The sequence below is a fragment of the Centropristis striata genome, chromosome 21, assembly GCF_030273125.1.
Source record: "Centropristis striata isolate RG_2023a ecotype Rhode Island chromosome 21, C.striata_1.0, whole genome shotgun sequence".
In the NCBI taxonomy this organism is placed as follows: Eukaryota; Metazoa; Chordata; class Actinopteri; order Perciformes; family Serranidae; genus Centropristis; species Centropristis striata.
In genome coordinates, this window is record NC_081537.1 from 2,210,334 (window position 1) to 2,229,542 (window position 19,209).

A 19,209-nucleotide genomic window follows, 5' to 3' on the forward strand; every position below is an offset into this window, starting at 1 on the left:
TTTTCTCTTTATCATGAAAAATGTCTCAATGTTTTGAGTCCTTTCCATCATGATCTCTCTCTCCCTATCACTGTCTGCCCCTGAAGAAATCATGCATGACATTTGGTCTGAAATAATAATATAAAGTCAGAAAAGCACTTTCCTTAAAGTGAAACACACAGGATAGGTATCACACACAATGACATCATCCTCTAATGATTTGTTACAGCAACCCCTCCCTCTTCTCCTGCTCTCAAACAGCCAGCTCCACTCTGTCCTGCTGTTTCCTGGTTCCCTCCCCTTCACATCTACTGGTTAGAAAATGGGTGTTACCAACATGGTGCTGACTCACTGCACGCCCACACACACACACACACATACACACACACACACACACATTATTCAGATCAGAGCTCAAACCGGTTTCACTCATGAGGAAGTGAAACTCAGACAGTCGTTGTGACTGAGAGGTGAAATGGCGCAGAAAGGAGTTCAGCTGGACCGGGAAACTTTCTCTTGTTCCATCTGTCTGGATCTACTGAAGGATCCGGTGGCTATAACATGTGGACACAACTACTGTATGAAGTGTATTAAAACACACTGGGATGGAGAGGATCAGAAACTGGTCTACAGCTGCCCTCAGTGCAGGAAGGCCTTCACAACGAGGCCCAAACTGGAGAAAAACACCATGTTAGCAGATTTAGTGGATGAGATGAAGAAGACTGGCCTCCAAGCTGCTCCTGCTGATCTCTGCTATGCTGGACCTGGAGATGTGGCCTGTGATGTCTGCACTGGGAGAAAACTGAAAGCCTTCAAGTCCTGTCTGCAGTGTCTGGCCTCTTACTGTGAGAAACACCTCCAGCCTCATTATGAATCACCTCCATTAAAGAAACACAAGCTGGTGGAGCCCTCCGAGAAGCTGCAGGAGAACATCTGCTCTCAGCACGATGAGGTGATGAAGATGTTCTGCCGTACTGATCAGAAGTCTATCTGTTATCTCTGCTCTGTGGACCAACATAAAGGCCACGACACGGTCTCAGCTGCAGCAGAACGGACGGAGAAGCAGAAAGAGCTGGAGGTGAGTCGACAAAACATCCAGCAGAGAATCCAGGACAGAGAGAAAGATGTGAAGCTGCTTCAACAGGAGCTGGAGGCCATCAATCTCTCTGCTGATAAAGCAGTGGAGGACAGTGAGAAGATGTTCACTGAGCTGATCCGTCTCATGCAGAAAAGAAGCTCTGAGGTGAAGCGGCAGGTCAGATCCCAGCAGGAAACTGAAGTGAGTGGAGTCAAAGAGGTGGAGGAGAAGCTGCAGCAGGAGATCAGAGAGCTGAAGAGGAAAGACGCTGAACTGAAGAAGCTCTCAAACACAGAGGACCACAACCAGTTTCTCCACAGCTACCCCTCACTGTCAGCACTCAGCCCGTCTACATCCAGCATCCAGATCCGTCCTCGCCGCCGCTTTGACCACGTGACAGCGGCCGTGTCACGAGTCAGAGACAAACTGCAGGACGTCCTGAGAGACAAATGGACAGACGTCTCACTGACTGAAGTGGATGTTTTACTGTCAGATTCACCAGCAGAGCCCAGAACCAGAGCTGAGTTCTTAAAATATTCATGTGAGATCACACTGGATCCAAACACAGCAAGCACACTGCTGTTATTATCTGAGGGGAACAGAAAAGCAACATGCATGAGTAATCATCAGTCCTATCCAAGTCACCCAGACAGATTCACTGGATGGTCTCAGGTCCTGAGTAGAGAGAGTCTGACTGGACGATGTTACTGGGAGGTGGAGTGGAGAGGGGGAGGAGTTGATGTAGCAGCTTCATACAAGAACATCAGCAGAGGGGAGTATGACTCTGGATTTGGACGCAATGACAAGTCTTGGTCTTTAGAATGTCACAACAAAAAAAATACATTTTGGTACAACAAGATCGAAACTCCCGTCTCAGGTCCTCGGTCCTCCAGAGTGGGAGTGTTCCTGGACCACAGAGTAGGTATTCTGTCCTTCTACAGCGTCTCTGAAACCATGACCCTCCTCCACAGAGTCCAGACCACATTCACTCAGCCGCTCTATGCTGGACTTATGGTTGGTTACAGATATGGAGACACTGCTGCGTTCTGTAAACTCAAATAACTAAAGTAATTTAAAGGACAACAGGTTAAAATGTGTCTTAACTCTTAAAGCTCCCATATTGTTCATCTTTTTTGTGTTTTATAAGAATTTACATTTGTGGTTTTACGTTCTAAAAACCATCTGAGTTCAGTTGTTCATCTGCTCTCTCAGCCTCCTTCTGCAGCTCCAGCAGCTCAGATCATTTTGGGCCTGTCTCATTAATATTCATGAGCCTTTCTTCTGATTGGCTGACAGTCTTGAGGGACACCCGGCCAGGCTCATTTTGGGCCTGTCTCATTAATATTCCCTTTTTTTTTTGTAATTTTGTGTCTTTTTTTAATAATTGTGTGTCTTTTTTCATAATTTTGTGTCTTTTTTTTAATAATTTTGTGTCTTTTTCCTGTCATTTTGTGTCTTTTTTTTTGTAATTTTGTGTCTTTTTTTTAGTTATTTTGTGTCTTTTTTTTGGTCATTTTGTGTCTTTTTTTAATAGTAATTTTGTGTCTTTTTTAGTAATTTTGTGTCTTTTTTTAATAGTAATTTTGTGTCTTTTTTTAATAGTAATTTTGTGTCTTTTTTTAATAGTAATTTTGTGTCTTTTTTTAGTCATTTTGTGTCTTTTTTTGCTATTTTGTGTCTTTTTTTGGTTATTTTGTGTCTTTTTTTGGTCATTCTGTGTCTTTTTTTCAGTAATTTTGTGTCTTTATTTGGTAATTTTGTGTCTTTTTTTCTTAATTTTGTGTCTTTCTTTTAATAGTAATTTTGTGTCTTGTTTTGGTCATTTTGTGTCTTTTTTTTAATAGTAATTTTGTGTCTTTTTTTCATCATTTTGTGTCTTTTTTTGGTCATTTTGTTTCTTTTTGTGGTCATTCTGATACTGCCTCCAGGTAATGTGAGTTTGAGACCCCTGATCTAGTGGGTCAAAAAATAAAGGAAAAGCTTCAGGAGGCTTCGTTGTCCCAACACTACTGATTATCCAGATCAGTATGTGGCTTTCTGGTCTGTCAATAAAAATAAAAAAGAAGGGAAACAAGAAGTTAGATGAACATTTATTGATGAAAAGGCCGTGTTGAGACCACAGAGTTCATTAATGACGTGTGTCCATCAGACAGGCTGATACAGGAGGAGAATACAGCACACAGCTAAACCACAGTCTTTAAAAAATAAAATCAGTGCACACATAATCTTACAAAGATTGCATAATAATATAAAGAAAGTTTATAACATTTCCCAGAAATAGTGCAATTTTACCACCACCAGGAAAAAAACACAACTAAATGAAACCTAGATAACCTGGGCCATAGATACCTATATACCATAGATATCTATGGTATATAGATATCTATGCTTGGAGTCCTTTCCTGCATGTCCCCCTTCAGCTCTGGATCTCTGTCTGTCACATTAAAATAACATTCCCATCATGCACTGCTCTGAAAACTGCAGCTGTCTCTAGTTTATGATGTTTAATGTCGCTGCAGAAAGATTTGGTGACTTTAAGTCGAACTGGGAGCAAAAACTGACGAAGAAGTTCTTAATCATCACAAATAAGGAGACCCACCCCATAACCACTGAAAACTCTACGCTGTCTTTGTCTTCTGGTGCACCAAGCTTAGCCTACATTCATCTGCAAAAGAAAGTCAACTTCCTCTCTTCGACAAGTCAGCACAAGGGCGTGCCCCTCCCTTTAAATGCGTTTTACTGAGATTTAGAAGTTCCACTTCCTCCGGCTGCTCCTGGCTCCGTCAGCACAAGGTCAGATTTGTTGAATAAGTAGATCTCTCCTGTAACAGCCACAGAAATGTACTTTATGCTCTATGTTTATGCTCTATGTTATTGATGTAAAATAAAATAGTTTTATTCACATTTAATCAGCAGCGCGTGGAACAGAAGTAGCTGCTCTGTTGGGGGAAAATATTTAGTGTGTAAGTTGTATTTTCTTTAAAGCAGGGATGAAACAAGTCGCTTTTAGGCGATTCTCGCTTTTTTCACGGGACTTTGGGTGACTTGTGCAAATCGTGTAGATCCGTTGAGTTTTTATTTTTTGGGGGGAGGGGGTCTGACAGTTTACTATTAGTCATGTTACCGGTCAGTCAGCCGTGTGTGTGTGTGTGTGTGTGTGTGTGTGTGGAGGCGCAGCTGTAAAGTAGTGAGACCCGGGAGCGCGTGTCCGTCACGAGAGCGAGTTGAGATGGTGAACGAGTGTGTGTTAAGGCTACGGTGGAGTTAGTTAAAGGTGTAATAAGCGATATTCATCATTTTTACATGTAAGGGATCGTTATGTGAAGCACTAGTGTGTGCATACATGCACGCGCCAGCCGCGCGTGCATGTATGTTGACGCGCTGGGAGGGCTGCTGGTGTGATTTCTGGAGGAATAACCTCCACATACGTCACCGCTCAAATCCAGACACGTTTATGAGCAACAGGAGTTTGTTTTTTAAACTTTTGGGGACTGAAAACATGAATGAATCTTTATTTTCGCCTCTCAAAACTTCTTATATCCGGTCAGTTTCTAATGTTAAAGTGACATGGATATCTGTGTGTAATCGATAATGTCGCTGCAGTATTTCTGCCTTTAGATGTGTGCTTTGTGTGTGACTGTGCACGGCACAGGCTGGCAGGCCGACAGGTCTCAACCTGTGTGCAGCACCCGCTGTGACACCATCAGCACTGACTAGTTTGATAGTTTGATGTGAATTCCGTTTCAATGAGTCACGTTAATACTGAACTCCATTGAAAAAACCTTCTAATTAACACAACGATGATTGTGACGGATCACCTGGTAACTGGTCATTTAAGTTACATTGTTACTGAAATGAGTCCACATTCATCTACAAAATATGAGCCGAATTACATTGAAGTGGCTAAATGAATGTTGTTTTTTCAATATTATCCATGTAGTTGATCCTAAACTCCTCTAAACAAGGGTTGTTGTAAATGGTGTATTTTTATAAGGCAGTTCTGCAGGCAGCTGGACAGAGTTCAGTATCTCCAGCACACACCTCCAGCATTTCAGAGCAGATGATACTGCTTATTGTTTCATGACTTTAAACATCATTTCATATACTTATTCATTTGGTAATTCTTCAGATTTCTGTGGGTGGTTAATTGTATTTTATTACATATTTATTTAGCAAACAAGACAGTGAGTCTGATTTGGTGATCAAATAAAAGTATGATTTTTGGCAGTTAAGATATTTTAATTGGAGCCTCATGCATATTTAAAGTGCTTGCTGTGGCCAAAATTGTTAATAGAAACACACAATTTTTATATATATATATATATATATATATATATATACACACACACACACACACACACACACATATTCTCCTAAATTTGCACTGAAATGCACAGGATTTAATTATTTATATTCTGAGGCTCTCTCTTTTTCCACCATACCTATGTTTGCATCCCTGTTAAAGATGTGTGTGACTCTTCAGCTGTGTCTCCTCTCTCAGGGAGAAGATGATCTGCAGCATCCTGCTCCTCCTCAGCCTGACCTCCTGTCTCTCTGGTTAGTTTACTCCTTCACTTTATTATCCACAAAGAAGGAGAAAGTCTGTCTGCTCCTCACTTCCCCTCTCTGTCTCCTCAGCAGGAACATTTGTAGTGAATGTGACTCAGAGCTCCTATCAGGCAGAGGAGAACCAGAACATCACGCTGGAGTGGACCTTCACCACCACACCTGAAGCTTCTCTCCAACGCTTTTACATCACCTGCTGGCTGTTCCATGGACTCAGATCTCCAGTCCTGTTTGATCTGTTTAAAGGTGTTGAGCTCCCAGAGGCTCAGGATCAACAGTTTGCAGGACGATTCCACTTTGATAAAGACGTCCTCAGAGAAGGACGACTCAGATTTAATGTGTCCAGACTCAATATCAGTGACTCTGGACGTTACCGGTGTGAAGTGAAAACTGGTCTTGGTCGGAATTCTGCCGACTTGCAGCTCAACGTCACTGGTAAGTTGATCCAGTTAAACTTTAACACGTTGACATCATTACTATTCTTTTTTTAGATTATTAAGAAACTAAATATATCTACAAAATTTCCTCTGGGGAAATTGTGAAAGGGCCACGGGGGCTACTGCCGGTGTGTGTACACTATGATGAGATTCTTCAGAGATTTCAAACAATTAATACTAGTAATGTTATGATACTATATAATATACAAGGAGCACACCTACAACAAGCATTCCTTTTCAAGTATTTATTTATACAGCAACCTATGACCTTTAACCTCAAAATGTGTGTGTGTGTGTGTGTGTGTGTGTGTGAGAGAGAAACATGTGTATCTGGAGGAGTGTGCACGCTTACGGGCGCATTTGTGTGTGTGTGTAACAAAAATCGCATGAAGTTACCTGTGTGTGTGTGTGTGTGGTGTGTGCGTGTTTGAAGCATGTGTATCTGGAGGAGTGTGCGCGCTTACGCGCATGTGTGTGCATGTATCTGTAATCACATCAAAGATCAAAGGCAATCAGAGCAGAGCAATCAACAGAATTAACTGCCACCTGAAAGTTCCAGAACAGTGACAGCAGCCAGAGGTGGACAGACTGGAATTTCTGTCCTCGAACAGAAAGCATTTTTGGCAAAACCATAATACCTATCATTGATCCGACTTCACTTTGAGCGTCCTGAGTTCTTCCTGAAAGTCTACATATGATTTTTTTTAAGGAAAATGAAAAAATAGCTTTGTTAGAGCGATCTAAAAAAACTGTTACATCTCCCTTTTTCAGAAATCTTCCTGCGTTTTTAATATGGGAGCCAATGAGGCTGTTGGTGGTGTTGGTGGATCATCTGTGCGTCCTACGCCCAAACTATAACTCTGACAGCTTTACCAGAGGATTGTGAGGGAGAAGACTAATTTTCCTATGTTTCTATGTATAAATTATTTCTGTAGAGTGGAATTTGCGGTCTGGAGCGCATCTTTAAAATTTATTTTTTGACAATTTTTTCTCTCCCTCTACACTCTGGCGATGATGTCACACACTGTGACATGAACATTCTGTGCAATACACACCCATTATAATCTCAGAATTTCTCCAAAAATGATCATGGTCATTGAACAGGGATTGATAAAAAACTATATGACCTATCGAAACGTGGATTAATACACCGATACACAAGACTTGTGTCTACTGTTTAAAGTTTAAATGGAGTCTCTAGGTGAAATTATGCCGGAGAAGTAGATGTTTGAAAATCTCCAATTATTGTTCTTTTTCGCTCGTTTTTTTCCGGCCGTCCCATTCACTTCAATGCAAAATTTTGGGCAGTTTTTCATATTCTATAGAGAAAAGTAATAGCACACCAATCCCGATCAAACCGCACGTTTTGATATATAATTTGTCCTGCAACGAAATTGCGTCCGGAAGAGGAAGAAGAAGAAATCCACAGTATAACAGTAGTGCAGCACTGGTCCCTACAGCTATTGCTGTATGGGACCAGTGCTTGGGAGATTGCCCCGAGGCCCTAATGATTATGGATTTCCACAGTTCTTAAACTTCCTTCTTATGGTTTCTGTGAATCTGTTACATCTTTTTCTGTCGTGGATGTTGATTTTTATTCTTTCATGAAATGTTTTTTCTTCACCAGAATGACTCAGATCTGTTTGTTCTCTCTGCAGCAACGAGGGATCGGCTTCAAGCTGAGACACCAAACACACCAAGTCAGGGAGCAGATCCTCCTCCAGCAGGAAGTGGACCACAACCAGAGAGTCCAGCAATGATCATCCTCTACTGTGGACTGTCAGCAGCAGCTCTGTTGAGTCTTTGTTTCTGATACTTTCTGAGTAAAAAACAAGATTTCTGCTTCAGAGGTGGATTTGGTAATAATCAGACGAATCAGACATTGACCACCACTGCGCTATAACATTCAGACTACATTTTAAATGTTCATTTAATGTGCGATAATCTCTGTGCAATGCTCCTTAACCAACTGCTGACTCTGTCTACATTGTTTATGTTGTTCCTAACTTATAAAGGAAATCTTAATGTTAACATTGACTGAAAGTGTCACTATGTATTTTGAACAGTGGTGGGCCGTCAGGGCCAGCAAGGCCTTCTCTCTGGCCTAACATAACCAGAAATCATGATCATAATTATGATAAAGGTTAATTCAATTGTTAATTTTCTTTCCCTAAATATCTAAAAGTATTCATATTCTCCTCATGTCATATTATGCTCCTTCCAGTGCTGTTGTTTTTAGGTTAGAGTTTTTATCCAATCAGAATTCAGCTAGCTTATGTTGCCAGGCTGTATGAAATCTGCCCGGGCCTTCAGAATCAACAATGCGGGCGTCTGTGCACTGTAAGTGAACGGGCAAATACAGTTGATAGATAGTTGCGATAGCCAATCAGATCACGAGTTGTGTCAGTAAGGCCCTCTAGCTGGCCTTACGTTGAACGTGACATTTACGCGTCCTGTGATTGGATATAATATATATATATATATAATAATATGGATACTTACTAGTTTGAGCCACGGCAGTGCTATGCAGATCAACAGAGTCACACCCGGCCGGGACTGTTAACGGTATGTAAATAATCTGGCGCATTGGCGCAGCTAGAAAGTCGTGATACGTCACGTTTTGACAAGAAAAAGTTTTTTCACAAAGAGACTTGTTTATTGTGTCGCTGTCGCCAAAGTATGGCCGTCTTGTGAGTGTCTTTCTGATATTAAACTGCGATTTTGCAATGTATTGTACAATCTTGTTAAAGCTTGCATATTCTTTGTGGACTCATTTAATAAAACTTTTTGGAAAGATAATTTTAAAGACCCTTTTATTTTTAAGTTTTGACAGTAGCATATCAGATATGGTTTAATTGCTAATGCTGTATTGTTGATTTTTAAAATGCGCCGGATAATAGCCCATTTTGTACACAACTGAGGTGATGCAATGCCTAGTAGTGCTTCAGTGTGTTTCTAACTACTCTCCAGTCCTGGTGTTATAAATGCTGGCATAATGAAAGGTATTTATTGACTAAGTTGGACATCACTGAAGGCCTAAGTGTGAAATGCACCGCCCGCCACTGATTTTGAACATTAGACATTTAACACTGATTTCTCTGTAAACCTGCTGATTGGTTTACGACTCATCTGCCTCAACACGTCAGATAGAGATAAAACATGTTCAAACATTCATCTAATGTGTTTATGATTATTGTTGTTTATGTTTATGATTGAAATTACTACTTCTGTTTAGTTTATATTAGGTTGGTACTATGCATATAACTGAATATGGAGGAGGTTGATTTATGTATATGTTATTATCCTATCGGGTCCACACACACACACATCACATGACATGTCATTTAGCTGACGCTTTTGTCCAAAGCGACTTACAATAAGTGCATTCAACCTGAAGGTACTAGACATAGACCACAGGAATCAAGTAAGTACAGAACTTTAAGAGCTAACTGTCATCGCTACAGGAGTGCTTTATGTTAAAGAAGTAAATAAGGGAAAAGAAGAAGAGCCTTTTTATTTTTTTATTTTGTTTAAACATATGTTAGGTGACCAAGACTTAACCGAGGTATTGTTGAAGAGGTAGGTTGTCCAGGCTGTCTGAGGTCCTGATGTCGGTTGGGAGCTCCTTCCACCATTTGGGTACCAGGACAGAGAAAAGTCTGGAGGAGGTTTTGAGGCGAGTTGACCCACGTGGGTGGGGGTCTCCAGCTGTTTGGCTGATGCAGAGCGGAGAGGACGGGCAGGAGTGTAGAGTTTGACAAGGTCCTGGATGTAAGTAGGACCTGAACCATTAGCAGCAGAGTAGACCAGAGCTAGAGTCTTGAAGCGTATCAGCCACTGGTAACCAGTGGAGGGAGGGAGGAGGTGCTGGTTGAAGACCAATCGAGCAGCTGCATTCTGCAGGAGGTTTGTAAATATCTGTAGAGAAAAAATAAAGGAAACTGGAACAGCCTCAACGTTTCTCGGCCCGGCCTTTGTTGAGAAATGCATTGAGGAAACCTTTAAAATTAAATGATCTGACTCCAACACAAAATCCTCACCTGTTTCTCTGTGCTGATCGTTTGATGGGGAATGATGCTGCCACCACTATGTTCGTGTAGTCTATTCTGTCAATTCCTCCATACTGGACCAAACATTTGTCAGTGGATTTACTCACAAGAGACCTCTCAAGTCGTTAGAATGGTATTATATTACCACCAGACGGAGGGACCTCTGTGAGAGCACTATAAGGAGAGATATCAAGAAGAGCAAAACAGCCGTATCCAAAGCAATCTACCTGTAAGATACATCCACATTTTTGCAGTATATAATGTCAAACACAATTGATTATATGAATATGATGTTTCATGAATATATGATTCTCACAGCATATGTAGTTGCTGTTTCAACCCGATATGGACCTGCCCAACGTGGCAGCTCCATGAAAGCATCTACTTATATACCTATATGTATATATATTATATATATGTATATATGTGTATATATATATATATAGATTTATAGCATATATATCTATTTATATATCTATATAATATATATACATATATATATAATATATGTACACACACATATATATATATATATATATATATATATATAGTCTATATAGATATATATCTATATATAGATATAGATTTATAGTATATATATCTATTTATATATCTATATTATATATATATACTATGGTATATAGAGACGTTGAACCCCTCAGGCAACTACCACACCGGTGAGCAAGTCCTGGCGTTGTTTACAACCTGATGAGTGACAGCGGGGACGGCCAATCGCACAAGAGACGGCAGAACCAATGGAGGAGCTTGTGGGCGGGTCTAAACTAAAGGGAACAGGCTTCAGCTTGAGCGGCCGTTTTCCGCTTGGTCCTAGTGCCTGACGCTTCTCCTACTGTAAACGGTAAAAACTGCAGGGGAGAAAAACAAGTAGTAACGCCCCTTTTTGAGTGACGGTGACGATGCAGGACGCAAGTTGGTGATGTCAAGCCAAACCCTTTTAGAAATCATTGAAAATGATTACAACATCTTATTTAATATTCATTTAGTTATTTGCTTATATATATATATATATATATATATATATATATATATATATATATATATAGGCCTATATTTATATGACCTGGCCAAGAGGTCAGCAGCAAACATCATAAAAAACATTTACAGGGAGGTGACAGTAGACCTTAAAACAGTTTTCAAGGTGCAAAAGTGTTTTACAATAAAAAGTGCAGGAACTGTAACAAACAACAATTTAAAATTTAGAAACACAAGCACTGGTCAATGGTGTCACACTGTCTCTTCCTCAGGATGGAACGAAAAGCTCCAAGTGGGAGAAATTCAATACAATCACTCAGAGCTGAATCCATAAACCATAAACACTTTACAACATATATGAACCAGCAGGACATATAATATAATATAATATAATATAATATAATATAATATAATATAATAGTGTGGACCATTCCTGTGACACTGAACAGCTCGACCCAAAGAGACGTCATGTTTGTTCTAAATAAGGGTGTTTTTCCTTTTGCACAATGCTGTAAACAAATTAGAATTGCAAAGAGCATATGCAATAAAAATATGAAACATACATATTCAGTGTGTTGTACTCAGCTACCTCACTAAATACAGTAATGTGTAACTTTACTGTAGTTTTCAAATGGCTGTAAATAGTATAAAGTCTGTCTGGAGCATTTTCAGGTAGCTTCACCAAGACGCTAGTCTTGTAATTTTGATGATTCTGGCTGAGAGAGAATGAAAACACAAAACTCAGTGTCTCAGAAAATTAGAATATTGTGAAAAAGTTCAATTTTGGAGTCCACAGTTGGGTTTTTTTGTGTGTCTCTTTTGGTAAATTTATGTCTCTTTTTGGTCATTTTGTGTCTTTTTGGTCATTTTATGTATTTTCTTTGTAATGTTGTGTCTCTTTTGGTAATTGTATGTCTTTTTTGGTCATTTTTGTGTCCTTTTCTGTAATTTTTGCATCTATTTTTGGTCAATTTGTGTCTTTTTTGTGTCATTTTGTGTCTTTTTTTGGTCATTTTATGTATTTTCTTTGTTATGTTGTGTCTCTTTTGGTAATTGTATGTCTTTTTCGGTCATTTTTGTGTCCTTTTCTGTAATTTTTGCATCTATTTTTGGTCAATTCGTGTCTTTTTTGTGTCATTTTGTGTCATTTTGAGTCATTTTTAATGATGTACATCTAAAACAATTTTAATATGATGAAAAAGTTCAATATTTTTTGTCAGTCATTTCAGAAAGTGAAACTCATACATTATATAGATTTATTACACATACAGTGAACTATTTCAAGCCTGTTTTTCTTTTAATTTTGATGATTCTGGCTTAGAGATAATGACAACACAAAACTCAGTGCCTCAGAAAATCAGTTTTTATTTAATTGCTTAGGGTTATCCATTATGACTTTAATATTTAGCGACCTGCAGAATGCTGAAATGCAGATGATGGGCCCGCAACGTCAGCAATATGTAAAGTTCCTGGGAAAAGTTGTAACAGTTTCTCAAAATATCAATACAAGAATAACATAAACTGAACTTATTCAAATGTGATCAATTTTAAAGTAATCCTGCTGCTTTTCCTGACATTGTGGACATATCCTCTTCAGTTAATTTAAACTTCTATAAATATATATATAGCTATAGACTACTAGCCTATTCCTTCCTATTTGATAGATAGATATTCAACTGTCCATAACTTTATAAAAACAACAACCACACGTCCACTCATCAACAATAAAGACTATTGAAATACACATAAAGTAATAAAACAGAATTGATATAATAATTCTTGATTGTTGTGTGACTGATACCTTCATCATCGTCATCTGCAGCTTTTTTTTCTCTTTATCATGAAAAATGTCTCAAGGTTTTGAGTCCTTTCCATCCTGATCTCTCTCTCCCTATCACTGTCTGCCCCTGAAGAAATCATGCATGACATTTGGTCTGAAATAATAATATTAAGTCAGAAAAGCACTTTCCTTAAAGTGAAACACACAGGATAGGTATCACACACAATGACATCATCCTCTAATGATTTGTTACAGCAACCCCTCCCTCTTCTCCTGCTCTCAAACAGCCAGCTCCACTCTGTCCTGCTGTTTCCTGGTTCCCTCCCCTTCACATCTACTGGTTAGAAAATGGGTGTTACCAACATGGTGCTGACTCACTGCACACACACACACACACACACACACACATTGTTCAGATCAGAGCTCAGAGCGGTTTCACTCATGAGGAAGTGAACCTCAGACAGTCGTTGTGACTGAGAGGTGAAATGGCGCAGAAAGGAGTTCAGCTGGACCGGGAAACTTTCTCTTGTTCCATCTGTCTGGATCTACTGAAGGATCCGGTGGCTCTTTCCTGTGGACACAACTACTGTATGAAGTGTATTAACAGCCACTGGAATGCAGAGGATCAGAAACCGGTCTACAGCTGCCCTCAGTGCAGGAAGGCCTTCAGAACGAGGCCCAAACTGGAGAAAAACACCATGTTAGCAGATTTAGTGGAGCAGCTGAAGAAGACTGGACTCCAAGCTGCTCCTGCTGATCTCTGCTATGCTGGAGCTGAAGATGTGGCCTGTGATGTCTGCACTGGGAGAAAACTGAAAGCCTTCAAGTCCTGTCTCACCTGTTCGGTCTCTTACTGCGAGAAACACCTCCAGCCTCATTATGATGTAGCTGCGTTATCCAAACACAAGCTGGTGGAGCCCTCCAAGAAGCTGCAGGAGAACATCTGCTCTCAGCATGATGAGGTGATGAAGATGTTCTGCCGTACAGATCAGAAGTCTATCTGTTATCTCTGCTCTGTGGACCAACATAAAGGCCACGACACGGTCTCAGCTGCAGCAGAACGGACGGAGAAGCAGAAAGAGCTGGAGGTGAGTCGACAAAACATCCAGCAGAGAATCCAGGACAGAGAGAAAGATGTGAAGCTGCTTCAACAGGAGCTGGAGGCCATCAATCTCTCTGCTGATAAAGCAGTGGAGGGCAGTGAGAAGATGTACACTGAGCTGATCCATCTCATGCAGAAAAGAAGCTCTGAGGTGAAGCGGCAGGTCAGATCCCAGCAGGAAACTGAAGTGAGTGGAGTCAAAGAGGTGGAGGAGAAGCTGCAGCAGGAGATCAGAGAGCTGAAGAGGAAAGACGCTGAACTGAAGAAGCTCTCACACACAGAGGATCACAACCAGTTTCTCCAAAGCTACCCCTCACTGTCAGCACTCAGCCCGTCTACATCCAGCATCCAGATCCGTCCTCGCCGCCGCTTTGACCACGTGACAGCGGCCGTGTCACTAGTCAGAGACAAACTGCAGGACGTCCTGAGAGACAAATGGACAGACGTCTCACTGACTGAAGTGGATGTTTTACTGTCAGATTCACCAGCAGAGCCCACGACCAGAGCTGAGTTCTTAAAATATTCATGTGAGATCACACTGGATCCAAACACAGCACAGACAGAGCTGTTATTATCTGAGGGGAACAGAAAAGCAACGTGCATGAGTAATCATCAGTCCTATCCAAGTCACCCAGACAGATTCACTAGATGGTGTCAGGTCCTGAGTAGAGAGAGTCTGACTGGACGATGTTACTGGGAGGTGGAGTGGAGAGGGGATGGAGTTGATGTAGCAGCTTCATACAAGAACATCAGCAGAGGGTCGAATGACTCTGGATTTGGATACAATGACAAGTCTTGGTCTTTACAATGTGACAACAACAATTATACATTTTGCTACAACAAGATCGAAACTCCCGTCTCAGGTCCTCAGTCCTCCAGATTCGGAGTGTACCTGGATCACAGAGCAGGTATTCTGTCCTTCTACAGCGTCTCTGAAACCATGACCCTCCTCCACAGAGTCCAGACCACGTTCACTCAGCCGCTCTATGCTGGACTTTATCTTGGTTACAACTATGGAGACACTGCTGAGTTCTGTAAACTCAAGTAACCAAAGTCATTTAAGGGACAACAGGTTAAAATGTGTCTTAACTCTTAAAGCTCCCATATTGTTCACCTTTGTTGTGTTTTATAAGAATATACATTTGTGGTTTTATGTTCTAAAAACCATCTGAGTTCAGTTGTTCATCTGCTCTCTCAGCCTCCTTCTGCAGCTCCAGCAGCTCAGATCATTTTGGGCCTGTCTCATTAATATTCATGAGCCTTTCTTCTGATTGGCTGACAGTCTTGAGTGACACCCGGCCAGGCTAAGCACAGTTAACGGTTTGCAGCCTCGGTTAAACTCACCGGTGAATGTAAAAAGACGATGGCCACCGCTGAGGAAGATGTTGTCAGACTTTACATGTTAGAGCCTGATGATGCTTCCCTCTGACTCAAACATGAAATATATTACTGGTTCACTTACAGGTTGCAGATTTAGAGTCGGACACGATAATGTGTATACTGCCGTATCCTATAGGAGCAGCTTCTTTGAGTGGCAGATTTTTAGGAAGCAGTCAGAAAATATATTTTCACAGTATTTTTATTGCAACTGCACCTGCTTTATAATCACAAGACTTGTAACTGGTGTTTTTCCACAATAAGGGACCTTTAAACTGATTTCTTTCCATGTTTGTTGCTGAGAGCTCATCATTGTGGCATTTCTTCTCTGCAGAGATCAGCTGTCAATCAAACATTATGGGCGGGCTTTGACATCTGCTCATTAGTTGTTCTGTAGATGTTTGACTTTCCTTCCTGTGTCTGTTGAGCCACGGAGGCTTTCACTGCTCATGATGACTGTTGTCCACCTCAACTCATATTTCTCTGCAGGAAAATATACATTTCTCTCCAAATGTTTGTTGAATATTTGTATGTTGTTGTTGTTGTTTTTCTTTTATGCATGGGTCTGAAGAGAGAAAGCTCCAGATATTCAAAGAAAATGTGTTAAAAAACAAAAAAAAATAGAATTATATCTACATTTATTTGTTTGTTAGACCAAATGTTGCTGTTATAATCAAAGCACAAATGAGGCTCTATGATGTATTATACAACTATAATTATCATGTTCATAATCAATTTTTCAAGAATTTGCGGCCTGGAGCGCAGTTTTCAAATTTATTTTTTGACAGTTTTTTCTCTCCCTCTACACTCTGGCGATGATGTCACACACTGTGACACGAACATTCCGTGCAATACACACCCATTATAATCTCAGAATTTCTCCAAAAATGATCATGGTCATTGAACAGGGATTGATAAAAAACTATATGACCTATCGAAACGTGGATTAATACACCGATACACAAGACTTGTGTCTACTGTTTAAAGTTTAAATGGAGTCTCTAGGTGAAATTATGCCGGAGAAGTAGACGTTTGAAAATCTCAAATTATTGTTCTTTTTCGCTCATTTTTTTCCGGCCGTCCCATTCATTTCAATGCAAAATTTTGGGCAGTTTTTCGTATTCTGTAGAGAAAAGTAATAGCACACCGATCCCGATCAAACCGCACGTTTGGATATATAATTTGTCCTCCAACGAAATTGCGTCCGGAAGAGGAAGAAGAAGAAATCCACAGCATAACAGTAGTAATTGCTTAGGGTTATCCATTATGACTTTAATATTTAGCCCACCTGCAGAATGCTGAAATGCAGATGATGGGCCTGCAACCTCAGCAATATGCAAAGTTCCTGGGAAAAGTTGTAACAGTTTCTCAAAATATCAATACAAGAATAACATAAACTGAACTTATTCAAATGTGATCAATTTTAAAGTAATCCTGCTGCTTTTCCTGACATTGTGGACATATCCTCTTCAGTTAATTTAAACCTCTATAAATATATATATAGCTATAGACTACTAGCCTATTCCTTCCTATTTGATAGATAGATATTCAACTGTCCATAAGTTTATAAAAACAACAACCACACGTCCACTCATCAACAATAAAGACTATTGAAATACACATAAAGTAATAAAACAGAATTGTTATAATAATTCTTGATTGTTGTGTGACTGATACCTTCATCATCATCATCTGCAGCTTTTTTTTGTTCTTTATCATGAAAAATGTCTCAATGTTTTGAGTCCTTTCCATCCTGATCTCTCTCTCCCTATCACTGTCTGCCCCTGAAGAAATCATGCATGACATTTGGTCTGAAATAATATTGTTAACTTTCCTTAAAGTGAAACACACAGGATAGGTATCACACACAATGACATCATCCAGAGTTTTCTTAACAGAGTAGAAACTATTAAAATGATGGTTCTTCCACAATTCTTATTTCTATTTCACACATTGCCTATTGTAGTACCAAAGAAAAACTTTAGAAACTGTAACAGAATTATTTCAAATTTGATCTGGAACAACAAAAAGCAGAGAATTAAATTCAAAACTTTATGTCAACCAAAAGAGGAAGGTGGGTTAGGGCTCCGAAATTTACAGGGTTATTTCCTGGCGACACAACTCCTCGCAATAATGAAATGCACAGAAAAGGAAACAGAAACTAAATGGATTAATATAGAAAAAGAAATGGCAAGAATATCCATTGGGACATTGCCCTTCATTGGAAGAACGCAAAGGAAAAATTATACAGGTCAGAACTACTGCATTGACAATACATTGGCCAATTGGAAACGCTTGTGTAAAATTTTAAAAATGGATAATGAATGTGTATTAGTTAGAGAAATGGCAGAAGATCCAGACTTTATCCCCAATAGAACAGATAAAATCCTGGAAAGTTGGGCTAAAAAGGGACTGACAAAATATTCACAATTAATTACAAATCACACAATAAACTCCTATGATATTATATCTAGCAAATATGAAATAGAATCGAAACATTTCTTTAAGTACCTGCAGGTCAGAAGCTACATGAATAGATTTTTAGAAGAGGGGACATCAGAGCATGAACTGATTAAATATATGACGCAAAATAGAAATAAAAACAAAGGAAACCTGTCAAAAACGTATAAGATCTTGCAGAAGTATAATGAGGTAGAGAGTAACATAAAAGAGAAGTGGGAAAAAGATTTAAAAATCAACATAACAACAGAAGAGTGGAGAAGAGCATTAGGTGAAAACTTCAGAATCTCACACTCAAAATATTAGATCAAGTTTTCATGGAAAGTGTGCATGAGATTTTTTTTTACACCTAAGAATCTCAAGAAATGCTTCCCTGGATTAGACAAGGGATGTTGGTGAAGATGTGGAGAACAGGAGGCTAATTATATGCTTTTTACATGCCCAGTATTAATAACATACTGGGAAGGAGTTGAGGAAATACTAAAGTACATTTTTGAGTTTAAAGAGCCTTTGCAGGTACAACATTGGTTAGGTATTAATTTAAAAGGAAAGACAAGAGCAAAGACATTTATTTTTTTAATTTACTGAGAGTAACCGTCCTGAAGCAGGTGACTAAAGCATGGAAACAATCAAATACACCAAAATTAAGAGCATGGCTATTAACAGCAGGACAAAGTTTAGAGATGGAAAGACTAACTTTTAGAAACAGGGAACAAATACATATTTGGAAGAAGTTATACTGTAATGAAAGGCTGGTAAAAACAGTGGAAATATTTAATCAAATTAAGGAGATGAACTAAATGGTCCCCACACTAACACTAACATTAACATTCACACACACACACAGCTTCATGAACACGCATACATGCACCACCTCTTATTTTCTCATTATATTATTATTATCTTTTTTTTGTGTGTGTGTCATTAGTTTGTTGTTTATTCCTTTTCTTGGAGATCCTCATTTGGGGAATACCAGTTTGCCTTGTATATATGTTTGTCTGTTTACCCTATGTTTTTGTTATTTACTTTGTGAATATATACCTTGAAAAAAAGGGGGGGAAATGCAAGGTACAATATTGTAAAGAAAACGAAATGACTGATTATGTTTGTGAAACTAAGAAGCCTTGGAATAAAGTATTAAAATGACATCATCCTCTAATGATTTGTTACAGCAACCCCTCCCTCTTCTCCTGCTCTCAAACAGCCAGCTCCACTCTGTCCTGCTGGTTCCTGGTTCCCTCCCCTTCACATCTACTAGTTAGAAAATGGGTGTTACCAACATGGTGCTGACTCACTGCACACACACACACACACACACACACACACACACACACACACACACATTGTTCAGATCAGAGCTCAGAGCAGTTTCACTTATGAGGAAGTGA

The 19,209-nt window shown here is 39.5% G+C and overlaps 2 protein-coding genes across 4 annotated transcripts; both read left to right on the forward strand.

Annotated features, from left to right (window-relative positions):
* The first annotated feature begins 393 nt into the window (after window positions 1-393).
* On the forward strand, window positions 394-9,219 carry LOC131959054 (tripartite motif-containing protein 16-like). Of its 3 annotated transcripts, XM_059324155.1 has the most exons (4): window positions 394-1,975; window positions 5,559-5,614; window positions 5,696-6,058; window positions 7,719-9,219. In XM_059324155.1, the coding sequence occupies exons 1-3, from the start codon at window positions 455-457 to the stop codon at window positions 5,787-5,789; spliced, it is 1,671 nt and encodes a 556-aa protein (XP_059180138.1). In that variant the 5' UTR covers window positions 394-454; the 3' UTR covers window positions 5,790-6,058; window positions 7,719-9,219. The 3 variants fall into 3 exon arrangements, with proteins under 3 accessions (XP_059180138.1, XP_059180137.1, XP_059180139.1); XM_059324154.1 differs by having other exon boundaries at window positions 5,559-6,058; XM_059324156.1 differs by lacking the exons at window positions 5,696-6,058; window positions 7,719-9,219 and having other exon boundaries at window positions 394-1,979; window positions 5,559-5,692.
* A 4,120-nt stretch (window positions 9,220-13,339) lies between these two features.
* On the forward strand, window positions 13,340-15,905 carry LOC131959056 (tripartite motif-containing protein 16-like). The gene has a single exon (XM_059324158.1). It carries the CDS (start codon window positions 13,368-13,370, stop codon window positions 15,030-15,032), a length of 1,665 nt encoding a protein of 554 aa, XP_059180141.1. The 5' UTR covers window positions 13,340-13,367; the 3' UTR covers window positions 15,033-15,905.
* The last annotated feature ends 3,304 nt before the right edge of the window (window positions 15,906-19,209 follow it).